At 43.7% G+C, this 20,000-nt stretch overlaps 1 protein-coding gene across 2 annotated transcripts in view; it reads left to right on the forward strand.

Moving 5' to 3' along the window:
• Positions 1-16,255, forward strand: part of LOC137646128 (homeobox protein OTX2-like) — a 402,842-nt gene extending 386,587 nt beyond the window's left edge. For both annotated transcript variants that reach the window (XM_068379335.1, XM_068379332.1), the window contains exons 4-5: positions 10,380-10,886; positions 11,699-16,255. In XM_068379335.1, coding sequence (XP_068235436.1) covers positions 10,380-10,886; positions 11,699-11,995 — 804 coding nt within the window. In that variant the 3' untranslated portion in view covers positions 11,996-16,255. The remainder of the gene's footprint in view (positions 1-10,379; positions 10,887-11,698) is intronic.
• The last annotated feature ends 3,745 nt before the right edge of the window (positions 16,256-20,000 follow it).

Consider the following 20,000-nt stretch of genomic DNA (forward strand, 5'->3'; position numbering starts at 1 on the left):
AAAGATCATTCTACAACTTAGTCACAGCTGGAATAAAACTTTTAGAATACTACGTAGTATTGAGCCTCATGATGAAAAGGTCATTTCACAACTTGGTCACAGCTGGAATAAAACTTCTAGAATACTATGAAGTATTGTCTTATGATATAGAAGAGCATTCCACAACTTGGTCACAGCTGGAATAAAACTTCTAGAATACGGTATTGAGGCTCATGATGGAGACGGCATGACTATTGGAATTAACAATCATGCCTTCGGTAGCGGCATTGGGTTTATAATCAAGATTCCAATTGAAGGTGAGCGTTTTTGTGAATTAGAAGAAAACGTTTTTGCGAACACCCTTTCCACCTAAAGAACGCGCTCTTGTACTCTTTGAACTCAACCCAGTCATGGCTACTGCCAAGACTTTGAGGGCTGTGTTAATGAATTATGTTTATTACTTAAGGGATTAATTGATATATGACATTTGGATGGAATTTTGAAGATGCGTGTCCAGGGAACGAAACCAAAATAGTCACGATTTATTTTGAATTAGTATTTAATTAAATGGATTCGATTCCATCAAGAAAATCTTTCGCGAATCTGAAATCCTGTCGTACTTTGTGAAAGTAATGTAGTGTTATAGTGTGTCTAAAAGGCTTTACTTGATGTCGTCCTCAGTTGTCAATAGAGAAGTCTCTCTCTCTCTCTCTCTCTCTCTCTCTCTCTCTCTCTCTGTCTCTCTCTCTCTCTCTCTCTCTAATATATATATATATATATAAATATTCTTAGTGTGTTTAGTGTCCTCAGTGCACCTCACCTTATACACTGAAGGTAATACTGAAGTCTGTGCACCTCTCTCTCTCTCTCTCTCTCTCTCTCTCTCTCTCAGTAGTAGTAGTAGAAGAAGTATGTTTTGTGTCATCAGTACACCTCATGCTATGAACTGGGCATTACTGAAGCCTTTGCGCACTCTCTCTCTCTCTCTCTCTCTCTCTCTCTCTCTCTCTCTCTTAGTAGAAGTAGTAGTAGTAGTAGTAGTAGTAGAAGAAGGTTTAGTGTCGTCAGTACACCTCATGCTATGCACTAGGCATTACTCTCTCTCTCTCTCTCTCTCTCTCTCTCTCTCTCTCTCTATGCGGGTGGAGTGAGGAGGGATTAGCGGAGACAATCAAGCCAAAAGGCCTGACCGGGAAAATATGGATAAAGTATTCCACGACACTGAGAAATAAAAGGAAAAAAAAAAAGGAAAAAAATAAAAGCAAAAGGGGGAGGGGGTTTATTCCGTGAACTTTGACATGGAACGGATTGGAAAACGGAAAAGGAACGATTCAAATTGAAGTTAAAGACTTAATATACTTTGTTATAATTTCCATTTTGTTAACTTGCTATACAGTATTATTTTGTGATATCCCACACGGTACATTGAAATTAACTTACTATATACTGTACTGCATAAATATCTTATGGGTACATTAATGTCTCAATGTGTCTTAGAGAAATTGGTTTTAGTCAGCTTGAGAATGTCTTCTTGTGTTAATTCAATGCAATTTTATGTTTTTCTTTTATTTGCAAATATTTATTAGCAGATTTCAGTTATAATTTATTACTGAAATTCAGATGCATGACTTTTTGGGAACAATTTGCATGGTCTCTCTCTCTCTCTCTCTCTCTCCCTCTCTCTCTCTCTCTCTCTCTCATATTACAGAAATTGTGATGATAAATCACGAATTTCAGGAAACAATTGGGATGGTGCCCCCCCCCTCTCTCTCTCTCTCTCTCTCTCTCTCTCTCTCTCTCTCTCTCCTAGTTTAATGAACTCCGGATGATCCCCTTCTTGTCGCTGAAACTTTAGATCGAAACCCCCTCTGAAAACTTGAGAGAGAGAGACCCACTTACTCGCCTGTTCGAAGTGGCAGCGCCATTTTGGTACTTGACGCAACGACAATGTCAAGTCGAGACAATCCTAAATCACCAGATATCTGGGTCCTTCTCTCTCTCTCTCTCTCTCTCTCTCTCTCTCTCTCTCTATTTCCTGAAGTTTTGTGAATTGAAGCCTCTTCGAGTGGGGTCTTCACTTTCTCTACTGATTTTCTCTTCCTACTTAACTTTCTCTTCCTTCCCCATTCCTATCCATCTTTCTCTTCCTTCTCTCGTTCCTACCTATCTTTCTCTCCCCCTTCCCTCTTTCTTACTCGCATTTCTCTTCCTTCCCTCTTTCTTACCCATATTTCTCTTCCTTCCCTCTTTCTTACCCATATTTCAATTCCTTCCCTTTTTTTACCCATATTTCTCTTCCTTCCCTCTTTCTTACCCACATTTCTCTTCCTTCCCTCGTTAATACCCATATTTCTCTTCCTTCCCTCGTTCCTACCCACATTTCTCTCTTCCTTCCCTCGTTCTTACCCATATTTCTCTTCCCTCGTTCCTACCCACATTTCTCTTTTCATTCCCTCGTTCCTACCCATATTTCTCTTCCTTCCCTCGTTCCTTCCCACATTTCTCTCTTCCTTCCCTCGTTCTTACCCATATTTCTCTTCCCTCGTTCCTACCCACATTTCTCTTTTCATTCCCTCGTTCTTACCCATATTTCTCTTCCTTCCCTCGTTCCTACCCATATTTCTCTCTTCATTCCCTCGTTCTTACCCATATTTCTCTTCCTTCCCTCGTTCCTACCCATATTTCTCTTCCTTCCCTCGTTCCTACCCACATTTCTCTTCCTTCCCTCGTTCTTACCCATATTTCTCTTCGTTCCCCTCGTCCCTACCCTCATTTCTCTCTTCCTTCCCTCGTTCCTACCCACATTTTTCTTCCTTTCCTCGTTCCTACCTATCTTTCTTCCCTCGTTCCTACCTATCTTTCCTTCTTTCTTCCCTTGTTCCTACCCATCTTTCCCTCTTCCTTCCCTCGTTCCTACCCATCTTTCCTTCTTTCTTCCCTCGTTCCTACCCATCTTTCCCTCTTCCTTCCCTCGTTCCTACCCATCTTTCCCTCTTCCTTCCCTCGTTCTTACCCATCTTTCCTTCTTTCTTCCCTTGTTCCTACCCATCTTTCCCTCTTCCTTCCCTCGTTCCTACCCATCTTTCCTTCTTTCTTCCCTTGTTCCTACCCATCTTTCCCTCTTCCTTCCCTCGTTCCTACCTATCTTTCCTTCTTTCTTCCCTTGTTCCTACCCATCTTTCCCTCTTCCTTCCCTCGTTCCTACCCATCTTTCCTTCTTTCTTCCCTTGTTCCTACCCATCTTTCCCTCTTCCTTCCCTCGTTCCTACCTATCTTTCCTTCTTTCTTCCCTCGTTCCTACCCATCTTTCCTCTTCCTTCCCTCGTTCTTACCTATCTTTCCTTCTTTCTTCCCTTGTTCCTACCCATCTTTCCCTCTTCCTTCCCTCGTTCCTACCCATCTTTCCTTCTTTCTTCCCTCGTTCCTACCCATCTTTCCCTCTTCCTTCCCTCGTTCCTACCCATCTTTCTTTCTTCCTTCCCTCGTTCCTACCCATCTTTCTTTCTTCCTTCCCTCGTTCCTACCCATCTTTCTCTCTTCCTTCCCTCGTTCCTACCTATCTTTCCTTCTTTCTTCCCTCGTTCCTACCCATCTTTCCCTCTTCCTTCCCTCGTTCTTACCTATCTTTCCTTCTTTCTTCCCTTGTTCCTACCCATCTTTCCCTCTTCCTTCCCTCGTTCCTACCCATCTTTCCTTCTTTCTTCCCTTGTTCCTACCCATCTTTCCCTCTTCCTTCCCTCGTTCCTACCCATCTTTCTTTCTTCCTTCCCTCGTTCCTACCCATCTTTCCCTCTTCCTTCCCTCGTTCTTACCCATCTTTCCTTCTTTCTTCCCTTGTTCCTACCCATCTTTCCCTCTTCCTTCCCTCGTTCCTACCTATCTTTCCTTCTTTCTTCCCTTGTTCCTACCCATCTTTCCCTCTTCCTTTCCTCGTTCCTACCCATCTTTCTTCCTTCCCTCGTTCCTACCCATATTTCCCACTTCCTTCCCTCGTTCCTACCCATATTTCCCACTTCCTTCCCTCGTTCCTACCCATATTTCCCACTTCCTTACCTCGCTCCTACCCATCTCTCCCACTTCCTTACCTCGCTCCTACCCATCTCTCCCACTTCCTTCCCTCGCTCCTACCCATCTCTCCCACTTCCTTACCTCGCTCCTATCCATCTCTCCCACTTCCTTACCTCGCTCCTATCCATCTCTCCCACTTCCTTACCTCGCTCCTACCCATCTCTCCCACTTCCTTACCTCGTTCCTACCCATCTCTCCCACTTCCTTACCTCGCTCCTACCCATCTCTCCCACTTCCTTACCTCGCTCCTACCCATCTCTCCCACTTCCTTACCTCGCTCCTACCCATCTCTCCCACTTCCTTACCTCGCTCCTACCCATCTCTCCCACTTCCTTACCTCGCTCCTACCCATCTCTCCCACTTCCTTACCTCGCTCCTACCCATCTCTCCCACTTCCTTACCTCGCTCCTACCCATCTCTCCCACTTCCTTACCTCGCTCCTACCCATCTCTCCCACTTCCTTACCTCGCTCCTACCCATCTCTCCCACTTCCTTACCTCGCTCCTACCCATCTCTCCCACTTCCTTACCTCGCTCCTACCCATCTTTCCCACTTCCTTACCTCGCTCCTACCCATCTTTCCCACTTCCTTACCTCGCTCCTACCCATCTTTCCCACTTCCTTACCTCGCTCCTACCCATCTTTCCCTCTTCCTTCCCTCGTTCCTACCCATCTTTCCTTCTTTCTTCCCTTGTTCCTACCCATCTTTCCCTCTTCCTTCCCTCGTTCCTACCCATCTTTCCTTCTTTCTTCCCTTGTTCCTACCCATCTTTCCCTCTTCCTTCCCTCGTTCCTACCCATCTTTCCTTCTTTCTTCCCTTGTTCCTACCCATCTTTCCCTCTTCCTTCCCTCGTTCCTACCCATCTTTCCTTCTTTCTTCCCTTGTTCCTACCCATCTTTCCCTCTTCCTTCCCTCGTTCCTACCCATCTTTCCTTCTTTCTTCCCTTGTTCCTACCCATCTTTCCCTCTTCCTTCCCTCGTTCCTACCCATCTTTCCTTCTTTCTTCCCTTGTTCCTACCCATCTTTCCCTCTTCCTTCCCTCGTTCCTACCCATCTTTCCTTCTTCCTTCCCTCGTTCCTACCCATCTTTCCCTCTTCCTTCCCTCGTTCCTACCCATCTTTCCTTCTTTCTTCCCTTGTTCCTACCCATCTTTCCCTCTTCCTTCCCTCGTTCCTACCCATCTTTCCTTCTTTCTTCCCTTGTTCCTACCCATCTTTCCCTCTTCCTTCCCTCGTTCCTACCCATCTTTCCTTCCTTCCCTCGTTCCTACCCATATTTCCCACTTCCTTCCTCGTTCCTACCCATATTTCCCACTTCCTTCCCTCGTTCCTACCCATATTTCCCACTTCCTTACCTCGTCCTACCCATCTCTCCCACTTCCTTACCTCGCTCCTACCCATCTCTCCCACTTCCTTACCTCGCTCCTACCCATCTCTCCCACTTCCTTACCTCGCTCCTACCCATCTCTCCCACTTCCTTACCTCGCTCCTACCCATCTCTCCCACTTCCTTACCTCGCTCCTACCCATCTCTCCCACTTCCTTACCTCGCTCCTACCCATCTCTCCCACTTCCTTACCTCGCTCCTACCCATCTCTCCCACTTCCTTACCTCGCTCCTACCCATCTCTCCCACTTCCTTACCTCGCTCCTACCCATCTCTCCCACTTCCTTACCTCGCTCCTACCCATCTCTCCCACTTCCTTACCTCGCTCCTACCCATCTCTCCCACTTCCTTACCTCGCTCCTACCCATCTCTCCCACTTCCTTACCTCGCTCCTACCCATCTCTCCCACTTCCTTACCTCGCTCCTACCCATCTCTCCCACTTCCTTACCTCGCTCCTACCCATCTCTCCCACTTCCTTACCTCGCTCCTACCCATCTTTCCCACTTCCTTACCTCGCTCCTACCCATCTTTCCCACTTCCTTACCTCGCTCCTACCCATCTTTCCCACTTCCTTACCTCGCTCCTACCCATCTTTCCCACTTCCTTACCTCGCTCCTACCCATCTTTCCCTCTTCCTTCCCTCGTTCCTACCCATCTTTCCTTCTTCCTTCCCTTGTTCCTACCCATCTTTCCCTCTTCCTTCCCTCGTTCCTACCCATCTTTCCTTCTTTCTTCCCTTGTTCCTACCCATCTTTCCCTCTTCCTTCCCTCGTTCCTACCCATCTTTCCTTCTTTCTTCCCTTGTTCCTACCCATCTTTCCCTCTTCCTTCCCTCGTTCCTACCCATCTTTCCTTCTTTCTTCCCTTGTTCCTACCCATCTTTCCCTCTTCCTTCCCTCGTTCCTACCCATCTTTCTTCTTCCTTCCCTCGTTCCTACCCATCTTTCCTCTTCCTTCCCTCGTTCCTACCCATCTTTCCTTCTTTCTTCCCTTGTTCCTACCCATCTTTCCCTCTTCCTTCCCTCGTTCCTACCCATCTTTCCTTCTTTCTTCCCTTGTTCCTACCCATCTTTCCCTCTTCCTTCCCTCGTTCCTACCCATCTTTCCTTCTTTCTTCCCTTGTTCCTACCCATCTTTCCCTCTTCCTTCCCTCGTTCCTACCCATCTTTCTTTCTTCCTTCCCTCGTTCCTACCCATCTTTCCCTCTTCCTTCCCTCGTTCCTACCCATCTTTCTTTCTTTCTTCCCTTGTTCCTACCCATCTTTCCCTCTTCCTTCCCTCGTTCCTACCTATCTTTCCTTCTTTCTTCCCTTGTTCCTACCCATCTTTCCCTCTTCCTTTCCTCGTTCCTACCCATCTTTCTTCCTTCCCTCGTTCCTACCCATATTTCCCACTTCCTTCCCTCGTTCCTACCCATATTTCCCACTTCCTTCCCTCGTTCCTACCCATATTTCCCACTTCCTTACCTCGCTCCTACCCATCTCTCCCACTTCCTTACCTCGCTCCTACCCATCTCTCCCACTTCCTTCCTCGCTCCTACCCATCTCTCCCACTTCCTTACCTCGCTCCTATCCATCTCTCCCACTTCCTTACCTCGCTCCTATCCATCTCTCCCACTTCCTTACCTCGCTCCTACCCATCTCTCCCACTTCCTTACCTCGTTCCTACCCATCTCTCCCACTTCCTTACCTCGTTCCTACCCATCTCTCCCACTTCCTTACCTCGTTCCTACCCATCTCTCCCACTTCCTTACCTCGCTCCTACCCATCTCTCCCACTTCCTTACCTCGCTCCTACCCATCTCTCCCACTTCCTTACCTCGCTCCTACCCATCTCTCCCACTTCCTTACCTCGTTCCTACCCATCTCTCCCACTTCCTTACCTCGCTCCTACCCATCTCTCCCACTTCCTTACCTCGCTCCTATCCATCTCTCCCACTTCCTTACCTCGCTCCTACCCATCTCTCCCACTTCCTTACCTCGCTCCTACCCATCTTTCCCACTTCCTTACCTCGCTCCTACCCATCTTTCCCACTTCCTTACCTCGCTCCTACCCATCTTTCCCACTTCCTTACCTCACTCCTACCTATCTTTCCCTCTTCCTTCCCTCGTTCTTACCCATCTTTCCCTCTTTCTTCCCTTGTTCCTACCCATCTTTCCCTCTTCCTTCCCTCGTTCCTACCCATCTTTCCTTCTTTCTTCCCTTGTTCCTACCCATCTTTCCCTCTTCCTTCCCTCGTTCCTACCTATCTTTCCTTCTTTCTTCCCTTGTTCCTACCCATCTTTCCCTCTTCCTTCCCTCGTTCCTACCCATCTTTCCTTCTTTCTTCCCTTGTTCCTACCCATCTTTCCCTCTTCCTTCCCTCGTTCCTACCCATCTTTCTTTCTTCCTTCCCTCGTTCCTACCCATCTTTCTCTCTTCCTTCCCTCGTTCCTACCTATCTTTCCTTCTTTCTTCCCTTGTTCCTACCCATCTTTCCCTCTTCCTTCCCTCGTTCCTACCTATCTTTCCTTCTTTCTTCCCTTGTTCCTACCCATCTTTCCCTCTTCCTTCCCTCGTTCCTACCCATCTTTCCTTCTTTCTTCCCTTGTTCCTACCCATCTTTCCCTCTTCCTTCCCTCGTTCCTACCCATCTTTCTTTCTTCCTTCCCTCGTTCCTACCCATCTTTCCCTCTTCCTTCCCTCGTTCTTACCCATCTTTCCTTCTTTCTTCCCTTGTTCCTACCCATCTTTCCCTCTTCCTTCCCTCGTTCCTACCTATCTTTCCTTCTATCTTCCCTTGTTCCTACCCATCTTTCCCTCTTCCTTTCCTCGTTCCTACCCATCTTTCTTCCTTCCCTCGTTCCTACCCATATTTCCCACTTCCTTCCCTCGTTCCTACCCATATTTCCCACTTCCTTCCCTCGTTCCTACCCATATTTCCCACTTCCTTACCTCGCTCCTACCCATCTCTCCCCACTTCCTTACCTCGCTCCTACCCATCTCTCCCACTTCCTTCCCTCGCTCCTATCCATCTCTCCCACTTCCTTACCTCGCTCCTATCCATCTCTCCCACTTCCTTACCTCGCTCCTACCCATCTCTCCCACTTCCTTACCTCGCTCCTACCCATCTCTCCCACTTCCTTACCTCGCTCCTACCCATCTCTCCCACTTCCTTACCTCGTTCCTACCCATCTCTCCCACTTCCTTACCTCGCTCCTACCCATCTCTCCCACTTCCTTACCTCGCTCCTACCCATCTCTCCCACTTCCTTACCTCGCTCCTACCCATCTCTCCCACTTCCTTACCTCGCTCCTACCCATCTCTCCCACTTCCTTACCTCGCTCCTACCCATCTCTCCCACTTCCTTACCTCGCTCCTATCCATCTCTCCCACTTCCTTACCTCGCTCCTACCCATCTCTCCCACTTCCTTACCTCGCTCCTACCCATCTCTCCCACTTCCTTACCTCGCTCCTACCCATCTCTCCCACTTCCTTACCTCGCTCCTACCCATCTTTCCCACTTCCTTACCTCGCTCCTACCCATCTCTCCCACTTCCTTACCTCGCTCCTACCCATCTCTCCCACTTCCTTACCTCGCTCCTACCCATCTTTCCCACTTACTTACCTCACTCCTACCCATCTTTCCCACTTCCTTACCTCACTCCTACCCATCTTTCCCACTTCCTTACCTCACTCCTACCCATCTTTCCCACTTCCTTACCTCACTCCTACCCATCTTTCCCACTTCCTTACCTCACTCCTACCCATCTTTCCCACTTCCTTACCTCACTCCTATCCATTTTTTCCCTTTTCCTTCCCTATTTCCTACTCATCTTTCCCTCATCCTTCCCTATTTCCTACTCATCCTTCCCTATTTCCTACCCATATTTCTCTTTTATCCCCTTGTTCCTACCCATCTTTCCCTTTTCCTTCCCTCGTTCCTACCTATCTTTCTCTTTCCTCGTCTCTTCTTTTCCTTGTGGAAAATGGAAAACCCTCTCCAACATGTAGGTTCTACTACTTATCACTCTCTTTACCCATGTCCATGGTGGACAACTTTCCCTTGGAAAATTACTATTACGAGTCTGAGAAGACCTTGACACGAAACAGGGATGGTATTAGCTCATGTTCATCTATTACTGGAAGATTTTTCTTAATTACTCCATAAGCGTAGCAATGTCCATTTCATAAGAACAAAAAGGATTAATAAAACAGGTTGATATGTAAACTAAAGCTCTTTAGTATATATATTTATTAGAAGTTTACACAATAGTAGATAGTTATCTCGCCAATTTCCATTATAAGTAGCACTTGAAGATATAATTACAATGCAATTACTGAATTTTCGTATCGGGGGTTATTTTACAGTTATTGATATTTCTATTATAGCTATTGATATTTCTAGTAAATAGTTCTGTATGAAAACAATTTAATATTCTATTAGGTATAAGACGTAGGCACATAAATCTTAGGTGACTGCTTTATGATGATGTAATTGATTTTACGCGAAGTTAGCTGAAACCCAGGAAGTATATTTTAGCTAAATTAACAAAAGGAGACGTAAATTTTATTTATTAAACATATGTATACATGTAGGTTATGATTTAATTGAAACTCAGAAAGTATATCTTAGCCAAATAACAAAAAAAAAAGTGTAAATATACAATATTAAACATAAGTATACATGCATATTATTATTCCATTGAAACCCGGGAAGTATACTTAAGATAAATTAACAAAGGATAAGTTTAACTGTAAAATATTAATCATAAGTATACATTTAATTATTATATTGAAACCCAGGAAGTTTATTTTAGCCATATTTTCATAAGTAAATATAAAATATAAAACATAAATATTCATATGAATTATTTCATTTAACCATAGGAAGTATGTTTTAACCAAATTAACAAAGGCGAAGTGTAAATGTATAATACTGATAAACATAAATATTCCATTGCAGGTATGGTTTAAAAACCGCAGAGCCAAGTGTCGTCAGCAGCAAAAGCAGCAGGCAGCAGGCGCAGAGAAAACTCCCAGGAGCAAAAAGATCACGAAATCTCCCCCACCCACAACTCAAACGTCACAGCCTTCCAGCCAAACGACCACGGGCGGAGTAGGGGGCAGCTCCCCACCGCCCCCTACAGGAGGAAACCACAGAGATACATCACCTCCGTCGCCTCCTCCGTCAGTCAGCTCAGCTCCGCCGTTACCCCTGACACCTTCCTCAACGGCCCCAACCTCATACAATCCCATTTGGTCACCGGCCGCCATTCCTCCGGCGGGATCCGCGTCTATCCCGCCCATGGGTGATCTCATGGCGCCCTCTTGTCTGGATAGAGGTGGATACGGAGGAGTCAGTCAACAAGCCGCAGCTGCCGCTGCCTGCTATCAGAGCTATGCTGCCCCTTCGTACTATTCCAATATGGACTACCTAGCTCCGATGTCTCACTCCCAAATCAACGTCCCTGTAAGTAAAATAACAAATGTTTTCAGTGTGGCCTAACATAATAACTCTAAAAATCAAATCATTTATTAAAAAGTTACTTAAGAGTAATATGCTTATTTTGTTTGAAAAGTCACTATAACATTTTGTATCATTATAATAACTTTAAAACTTATTTATTAAAAGATTACATTTTGTTTAAAAACTGATCATAACATTTTGCATTTTTGTCCAGAAACTTCCAAGAGGTACCCCCCCCCCCCCTAAAGAATCCCATTTGTTTGTATATTATTAAGAGTAATATTCTTTTGATTAAAAATTATCATAACATTTTGTAATTTTACCCGAAAACCTCTAGAAGGTACCCCCAAGAATCATTTGTTTGTATATTCATTTATATTAAGAGTAGTGTGCTTCTCCAGTTTGAAAATTATCATAACTTTTATCATCCAAAATTTTCAGAGGTACCCCCCCCCCCCAAATAACTTTTTTATTATCCAACATTTTCAGAGGGGTACCCCCTCCAGAGAACTTTTATTATCCAAAATTTTCAGAGAGGTACCCCGTCCAGAGAACTTTTATTATCCAAAATTTTCAGAGAGGTACCCCCCCCCCCCCCAGAGAACTTTTATTATCCAAAATTTTCAGAGAGGTACCCCCCCCCCCCCAGAGAACTTTTATTATCCAAAATTTTCAGAGAGGTACCCCCCCCCCCAGAGAACTTTTATTATCCTAAAATTTCAGAGAGGTAACCCCTACAGAGAACTTTTATTATCCAAAATTTTCAGAGTTGCGCTCTCCAGAGATCTAATGTGTCTGTCTATTCTTCCCCACAGGTCAGCTCTATGGCGTCTTTGAATCCAATGGGAGGTGGCGGCGGTGGTCAGCAGATGGGGTCTCACTCCTCCGGTTCTGGCTTGGGTTCATCGGCATTGGGGTCATCATCATTAGTGTCCTCGACCTTGGGCACGTCATCCCTCGGGTCAGCTGGATCGTTAGGATCTAGTCAGTCCCTAAGCCCAAGGACACCTCCAACAGTGAACTCCTTAACACCGTTGCCCTCAGACTGCCTAGAGTACACCGACAAGAACACAGCTGCTTGGAAGTCCTACCAGAGTTTCCAGGTTTTGTGAGCAGCTTCGAACAGGGGTTTCCCGTTCTCGAACCCTTATGGACTCTGGGAAAATGGAAGTGAAAACGGGCAGTGGGAATGGAGGTGATCTGGTTTTCGTAAATACTCACTTTCCGAATTCCTGGAGAAATTGAGCTAAAGATGCCTCTTGTGATTACCCTCTGAATTGCTGGAGAAACTCGACAAAAGAGGCCTCTTGTAATTACCCTCTGAATTCTTGGAGAAACGTAGTTGAAGAGGCCTATCGTAATTACCCTCTGAATTCTGGAGATATTCAACTACAGAGGCCTCCTGTGAGTACCTTCCGAATTCCTGGAGATATTCAGCTGAAGAGGCCTCTTGTGAGAACCCTCGTAATTCCGGGAGATATGCAGCTGAAGAGGTCTCTAGTAATTACCCTCTGAATTTCTGGAGATATTCAACTGCAGAGGCCTCTTGTGAGTGTCCTCCGAATTCCTGGAAGAAATTCAGCTGCAGAGACCCCTTGTGAGTACCCTCCGAATTCCTGGAGATATTAAACTGAAGAGGCCTATTACGAATACCTCGTAGGGAGTATTGCAGAAACGCCACAGTTGCAGGGTGTTGAACCTGCCCTATATCATTTACTTTAGTCAACTCTTTACATTAAAAATATTTGCAATAGGCTTTCAGTTTTTTCTGCATTAGAATATGGCAATTAATGTACTTGTACGAATATACTTCATTTAATGTGAGCGACCGAAAAATCGTAAGACTTCGTCAGTTAACTTGAGAAAGCGATGAATTAAGGCTTTCGCCGGTATGAACGAATGATATATATCCATAACCCCCACAAGAAGTGACACCCTTCCTGGTCTGATGGACAAGAGTTGTCCCCCTGCGACGGACCGACCCCCAGCGACGGACCGACCCCCAGCGACGGACCGACCCCCAGCGACGGACCGATCGTTTGGAATCCACTGTCCCTCTTCTGCTTTCACAGGATAGCTACAACTCCGTACAATATCGTAGAAGTTGAGCCAGTACAGTAATGAAACGTAAACCAAAGGATGTATATTACGGTCTCCACTTGCCTTACCGATAAACGAATGGCCATTGCAATAAGGACTTCGACTGGCCTTCCTCTTCTCGGCTTTTGCGACGGGGAAAATAGGCGGCCTCGCTAGGGAAGAGAGGAATGTGAACTGCTTATGACAGGGGAAATATGTGGCCTCGCTTGGGAAAAGAGGAATGAACTGCTTGTGACGGAGGGAATATACGGCCTCGCTAGGGAGAAGAGGAATGTGAACTGCTTGTGAATGGGGGAAATATGTGGCCTCGCTAGGGAAAAGAGGATTGTGAACTGCCTGTGACGGGGGAAATATGCGGCCTCGCTAGGGAGAAGAGGAATGTGAACTGCTTGTGAATGGGGGAATTATGTGGCCTCCCCAGGGAAAAGAGGAATGTGAACTGCCTGTGACGGGGGAAATATGCGGCCTCGCTAGGGAAAAGAGGATTGTGAACTGCTTGTGAATGGGGAAATATGCGGCCTCGCTAGGGAAAAGAGGAATGTGAACTGCTTGTGACGGGGGTAATATATGGCCTCGCTAGGGAAAAGTGAACTGCTTGTAACGAGAAATTTTAAATGTATAAATTGACAGTTTGAGTACATGCTTCTTTTGCATTAAACATTTAAAAAACCAGTAATTAATGTATAGTCAAATTGGATAAGAAATATGTTTTTATCGACGTTGCTAGTGTTTGAGCCAAAGCATAAGTCATTTTTTAAATCTAAGTCTAAATTGTTTATTTTTAAGCTGTTGAAAAGTAATTCCCCGACGAAACTCGTGGTTTAAGCGAGATAGAAAACTTGCTCGACTTTTAGGAGATGAAATCAAATGAAAACACACATCTGGGGCCTTACGTCATAGCATTGATTTCTTCAGGGGCGTTCGAAGCATTTAAAGTATGTTCAGGCGTGGTTACAATAATAAGTTTTCTGCAAGTCATCTTATATGGTTGGCATTTTTTTTTTTTCAATTTTAGGCTGATATCATCATCGCCTGCCTTTACAAAAAAAAACTGTAGCTACGAGGAATTCGTAGAGAAATATATACGCTGTAAGAAAGCATATCAATTAGTCGATAGATTATAAAAACCCTTAACTACCTTTTACCCTATTTATATTCCACCCTGTAAAGTCTATTTGTACTCGAAAACTGATTACAAAAGTCATCAGATCATTGTAATGTTTACACAAGTCATTCTTTTTTTTTCATAGATATATATATATCTCATTCATTTTTTAGTAGTTAGTTAATTCCAAATGTATAAAAATGATTGAACTCCGTTTCTGGACGGGCGTTTATAGTCATGAAGGCGGGTTGGATTTTAAGCTCAAGAATGAAGACAGATTGACTGGCATATTTAGCCTTTGGAAAAAAACTGTTCTGTTTCTCGATTAACTGGAAGACTGACTGTGGCATATTGAGCCTCCGGGGAAAGCGGTTCAGTTTCTCGATTAACTGGAAGACTGACTGTGGCATATTTAGGCTCTGGAAAAACACTGTTCTGTTTCTCGATTAACGGAAGACTGACTGTGGCATATTGAGGCTCCGGGGAAAAAAACTGTTCTGTTTCCCGATTAACTGGAAGACTGGCTGTGGCATATTTAGGCTCTGGAAAAAACTGTTCTGTTTCTCTATTAACTGGAAGACTGACTGTGACATTTTGAGCCTCGTGGAAAAACCGTTCTGTTTCTCGATTAACTGGAAGACAGACGTACTGGTATGTTTAGCCTCAGTGAAAAAAAAAATGTTCTGTTTCTCGATTAACTGGAAGACTGACTGTGGCATATTGAGCCTCGGGGAAAAACGGTTCTGTTTCTCGATTTAATATCAACAGCGCCACGCGAGACGATGTAAACTGATTACTTAGGACTGCGAATCAATGTACTTAGGCCTCGTGAGTTACGAAAATGAGAAATTATTAAAGCATTGAACCTGCAAATTCTGCCCTTACACGTTTAGATTCTAGTGTTTATACGTAGATAATAAAAGCTGTTATGCCTCTACCCCCTTCATGGTTGATGGGGCCTAGTGAAACGAAAAAATGCTTTTAAGGCCTTAAAAGTCAGAAAAGGGCATATTACAGCTACCGCAGCCAGCCTTTAAATACCGCCAGTAAGGCTTCCTTGCCTTATGACGTGATCAATAACGTTGTTCAAGATATAAGTAAAAAAAAATTTAAAAAAAAAATCAAAAGTAGTGCTTGTGATTTTTGTAGTTGACTTCGGTGTCACCCTACATGTTTATCATCATTTTTTTTTTTTCTATCACTTGTAGATATATCATTTACTGTGGAAAGTGTGATTTTGTTAATGTGAGTTACATTTTTAGATGAGAATCGAGGATAATTTCAGGATAGACACTTTGCCTTATGGGCCGCTACAGTAGTAGCGGTCGCAATGTGGCACTTCAACAGAAGAAATACGGGACTTTAAAAAGAAGAAATACGGGACTTCAACAGAAGAAATACGAGACTTCAACAGAAGAAATACGGGACTTTAAATAGAAGAAATACTGAAATGCCTATGTCGCGCGTACTTATTAACCCCCCCGTATTTTCTCAGAGCCCCCACCCTTCCCCCCTTGAAGTGAAAATATAGTGAATGTTTAATTACATCTTGCAGCAGTCGTACTGCGACCCTTGGCTACTTAGAAAAGTGCAAAAAAAAAAAATTATTAAACGCAGTGGCTACTTTAGAAAAGTGCAAAAAAATTATTAATCGTAGTGGCTACTTTGGAAAAGTGCAAAATAAATTATTAATCGCAGAAGCTACTTAGAAAAGTGCAAAAAAAAAAAAAAAATTTATCGCAGTGGCTTCTAAAGAAAAGTGCAAAAAAATTATTTATCGCAAAGGCTACTTTAGAAAAGTGCAAAAAAGTAAAAAAGTATAAATCCTGAAGAACAAACGCGGTGAAAGTTTACTTGTCAAGGTCTTAAAACTACTTCGACAAGTTTTGATACAGAAAACGACTACTGTACTTTTAAAAGCCTTCAAGCAAGTTCCCGAGCTTGATACGCAATCTTTGTTAAAAGACCATACAAATGGGGGAGTGTGTTTAGGGGGGTGGGGGGCAGAGGTCTTAAGTTTGAATGTATCTACACATGGTGTTCGTGTCCAGTTAGATTCATCGTTATCATGTTTTGTAAATAACTTGCTCTGTACATTTTGTAAATTCACTTTTCTCTGTTATTATACACACCTTCCTGATATTAAATAAATTGATGTTGACGGCCAGTGTATATTTTTTCATTGAGTCCTGAGGTAAGACTATTTTTAGTCCTAAAAAGAGACAATTCAAGACTATTTGTAGTCCTTGAAAAGGGATGATTTAAGACTATTTTTAGTCCTTGAAAAGGGACGATTTAAGACTATTTTTAGTCATTGAAAAGGGACGATTTAAGACTTATTTGTAGTCCTTGAAAAGGGAATATTTTCCAAGTATTTAGAAATCACTTGGATAACTTTGATTGAGGAAAAGGTAAAAAAAGCGTCCCTTGTTCACTAACCATTTGTTCGGATTGGGATTGTTCAAGAAAGCGTCCCTTGTTCATTAACCATTTGTTCGGATAGGGATTGTTCAAGAAATGTACTTTATTTAGCTTGGGAACTGTGAACAATTTGCCTAACTCAGCCAATCAAAATACTAATTAAGACATATAACAAATATCCTAAGGACTTTCCTTTAAGATAAATTCTTTAGTGGGCACAAATAGCTTAGGAACTGTGAACTCTCTGCATAACTCGGCCAATCAAAATACTATTTCATAATCAGTTTAGAACTATATAACAAATATCCCAATGGCTATCATTGTAAGATAAATTCTTTAGTTGGCACATTAATCACATTCATATAGTTGTAGAATATATGCACTATTATTAAAATATAATACCAAGAATTTGTTCAAAAATAAGAGTTTCTACCTGACCATTCCTTAACTACTGTATATTGACCAAGTAACAACCCTCAGGTCTACATCTATTAAACAACTTTCAGAATTGTTTATCTGCTCATGGAAAATGCAAGATCAAAAAAGATTTGAGAATTGAAACCCGGAATGTTTAAAACAACCACCACACGGAGGTCCTTACAGTACTAAAATTGTCTTTAGTTAAGAGCCCTATGAAATTACTAACTACTTTACTAGGCAGTGACCCCCTATCACACCAGGCATTACGTGGCTTTTGTCTGCTATAAGCGGAGGAATTCAGAAGGGGAAATTAGAAAAGGAATGCCAAGACAGAAATACATCAAAGGCAATAATCTTTGGCAAATAATGTGACTATTGATACAACTGGTCATTTTAGATCAGCGGTTAAATATTTACCAACTAACCAGAGCTGGTGATTGTTAGCGATTACTTTCATGTACGAACCGGCCCAAGATGGTCCTTTGAAAAAAAAAAACACTAATATTGACACTTTGAACGATTTCATCACTTAAAATAAAGTGTGGAATTATGCTAACTTTGCAATATAGTCTGGAAAAAAGATTTTCAGTAACAGATTGTTCGTGTGGTCGAATTATTCCAGAAAATTATATTTTATGCATCGTGGTATTACAGATATTTCTGAAAAAGCCTTGGTTACTGGAAATCTTACTTAGTAGAGAGAGAGAGCGAGCAAGTTACATTAGTAGAGTAAAAGAGAGAGAGCTGCAGTAGTAGAGAGAGAAAGAGGGTTACAGTAATAGAGAGATAGGGCAAGCTACAGTAGTAGAGAGAGAGCGAGCTACAGTAGTAGAGAGAGAGCGAGCTACAGTAGTAGAGAGAGAGCGAGCTACAGTAGTAGAGAGAGTGAGCTACAGTAGTAGAGAGAGAGAGAGAGCGCTACAGTAGTAGAGAGAGAAAGGGAGGGCTACAGTAGTAGAGAGAGAAAGAGAGGGCTACAGTAGTAGAGAGAGAAAGAGAGGGCTACAGTAGTAGAGAGATAGAGCAAGCTACAGTAGTAGATAGAGCAAGCTACAGTAGTAGAGAGAGAAAGAGAGGGCTACAGTAGTAGAGAGAGAGTACAGTAGTAGTAGAGAGAGAGAGAGAAAGAGAGGGCTACAGTAGTAGAGAGAGAAAGAGAGGGCTACAGTAGTAGAGAGAGAAAGAGAGGGCTACAGTAGTAGAGAGATAGGGCAATCTAGAGTAGTAGTAGAGAGAAAGAGAGGGCTACAGTTGTAGAGGGAGAAAAAGAGGGCTGCAGTAGTAGAGAGAGAAAGAGAGGGCTACAGTTGTATAGAGAGAAAGAGAGGGCTACAGTTGTAGAGAGAGAGAGGGGGCTACAGTAGTAGAGAGAGAAAGAGAGGGCTACAGTAGTAGAGAGAGAAAGAGAGGGCTACAGTAGTAGAGCGAGAAAGAGAGGGCTACAGTATTAGAGAGAGAGAGAGCTACAGTAGTAGAGAGAAAGAGAGGGCTACAGTAGTAGAGAGATAAGGCAAGCTAGAGTTGTAGTGGAGAGAAAGAGAGGGCTACAGTTGTAAAGAGAGAAAGAGAAGGCCACAGTAGTAGAGAAAGAGAGGGCTACAGTAGTAGAGAGAGAAAGAGAGGGCTACAGTTATAGAGAGAGAAAGAGAGGGCTACAGTAGTAGAGAGAGAAAGAGAGGGCTACAGTAGTAGAGAGAGAAAGAGAAGGCTACAGTAGTAGAGAGATAGGGCAAGCTAGAGTAGAAGAGAGAAAGAGAGGGCTACAGTAGTAGAGAGAGAAAGAGAGGGCTACAGTAGTAGAGAGAGAAAGAGAGGGCTACAGTAGTAGAGAGTAAAAGAGAGGGCTACAGTAGTAGAGAGAGAAAGAGAAGGCTACAGTAGTAGAGAGAGAAAGAGAAGGCTACAGTAGTAGAGAGATATGGCAAGCTAGAGTAGTAGAGAGAGAAAGAGAGGGCTACAGTTGTAGAGAGAGAAAGAGAGAGGGCTACAGTATTAGAGAGAGAAAGAGAGAGGGCTACAGTAGTAGAGAGAAAGAGAGGACTACAGTAGTAGAGAGAGAAAGAGAGGGCTACAGTAGTAGAGAGATAGGGCAATTAGAGTAGTAGTAGAGAGAAAGAGAGGGCTACAGTTGTAGAGGGAGAAAAAGAGGGCTGCAGTAGTAGAGAGAGAAAGAGAGGGCTACAGTTGTATAGAGAGAAAGAGAGGGCTACAGTTGTAGAGAGAGAGAGGGGGCTACAGTAGTAGAGAGAGAAAGAGAGGGCTACAGTTGTAGAGAGAGAAAGAGAGGGCTACAGTAGTAGAGAGAGAAAGAGAGGGCTACAGTTGTAGAGAGAGAAAGAGCGTTACAGTAGTAGAGAGAAAGAGGGAGCTACAGTAGTAGAGAGAGAGAGCTACAGTAGTAGAGAGATAGGGCAAGCTACAGTAGTAGAGAGAGAGAGAGCTACAGTAGTAGAGAGATAGGGCAAGCTACAGTAGTAGAGAGAGAGAGAGAGAGCTACAGTAATAGAGAGATAGGGCAAGCTACAGTAGTAGAGAGAGAAAGACAGTAGTAGAGAGAGAAAGACAGTAGTAGAGAGAGAAAGAGAAGGCTACAGTTGTAGAGAGAGAAAGAGAAGGCTACAGTTGTAGAGAGAGAAAGAGAGGGCTACAGTAGTAGAGAGAGAAAGAGGGCTACAGTTGTATAGAGAGAAAGAGAGGGGTATAGTAGTAAAGAGAGAAAGAGAGGGCTACAGTTATAAAGAGAGAAAGAGAGAGCTACAGTAGTAGAGAGGGCTACAGTAGTAGAGAGAGAAAGAGGGCTACAGTAGTAGAGAGAGAAAGAGGGGGCTACAGTAGTAGTAGTAGAGAGAGAGAGCTACAATAGTAGAGAGAGAGAGCTACAGTAGTAGAGAGAGATAGAGGGCTACAGTAGTAGAGAGAGATAGAGGGCTACAGTAGTAGAGAGAGAAAGAGAGTTAGTAGCAGAGAGAGAGAGAGAGAGAGCTACAGTAGTAGAGAGGGAAAGAGCGAGCTACAGTAATAGAGAGAGAGAGAGCGAGCTACAGTAATAGAGAGAGAGCTACAGTAGTCGA

The sequence above is a fragment of the Palaemon carinicauda genome, chromosome 8, assembly GCF_036898095.1.
Source record: "Palaemon carinicauda isolate YSFRI2023 chromosome 8, ASM3689809v2, whole genome shotgun sequence".
Classification (NCBI taxonomy): Eukaryota; Metazoa; Arthropoda; class Malacostraca; order Decapoda; family Palaemonidae; genus Palaemon; species Palaemon carinicauda.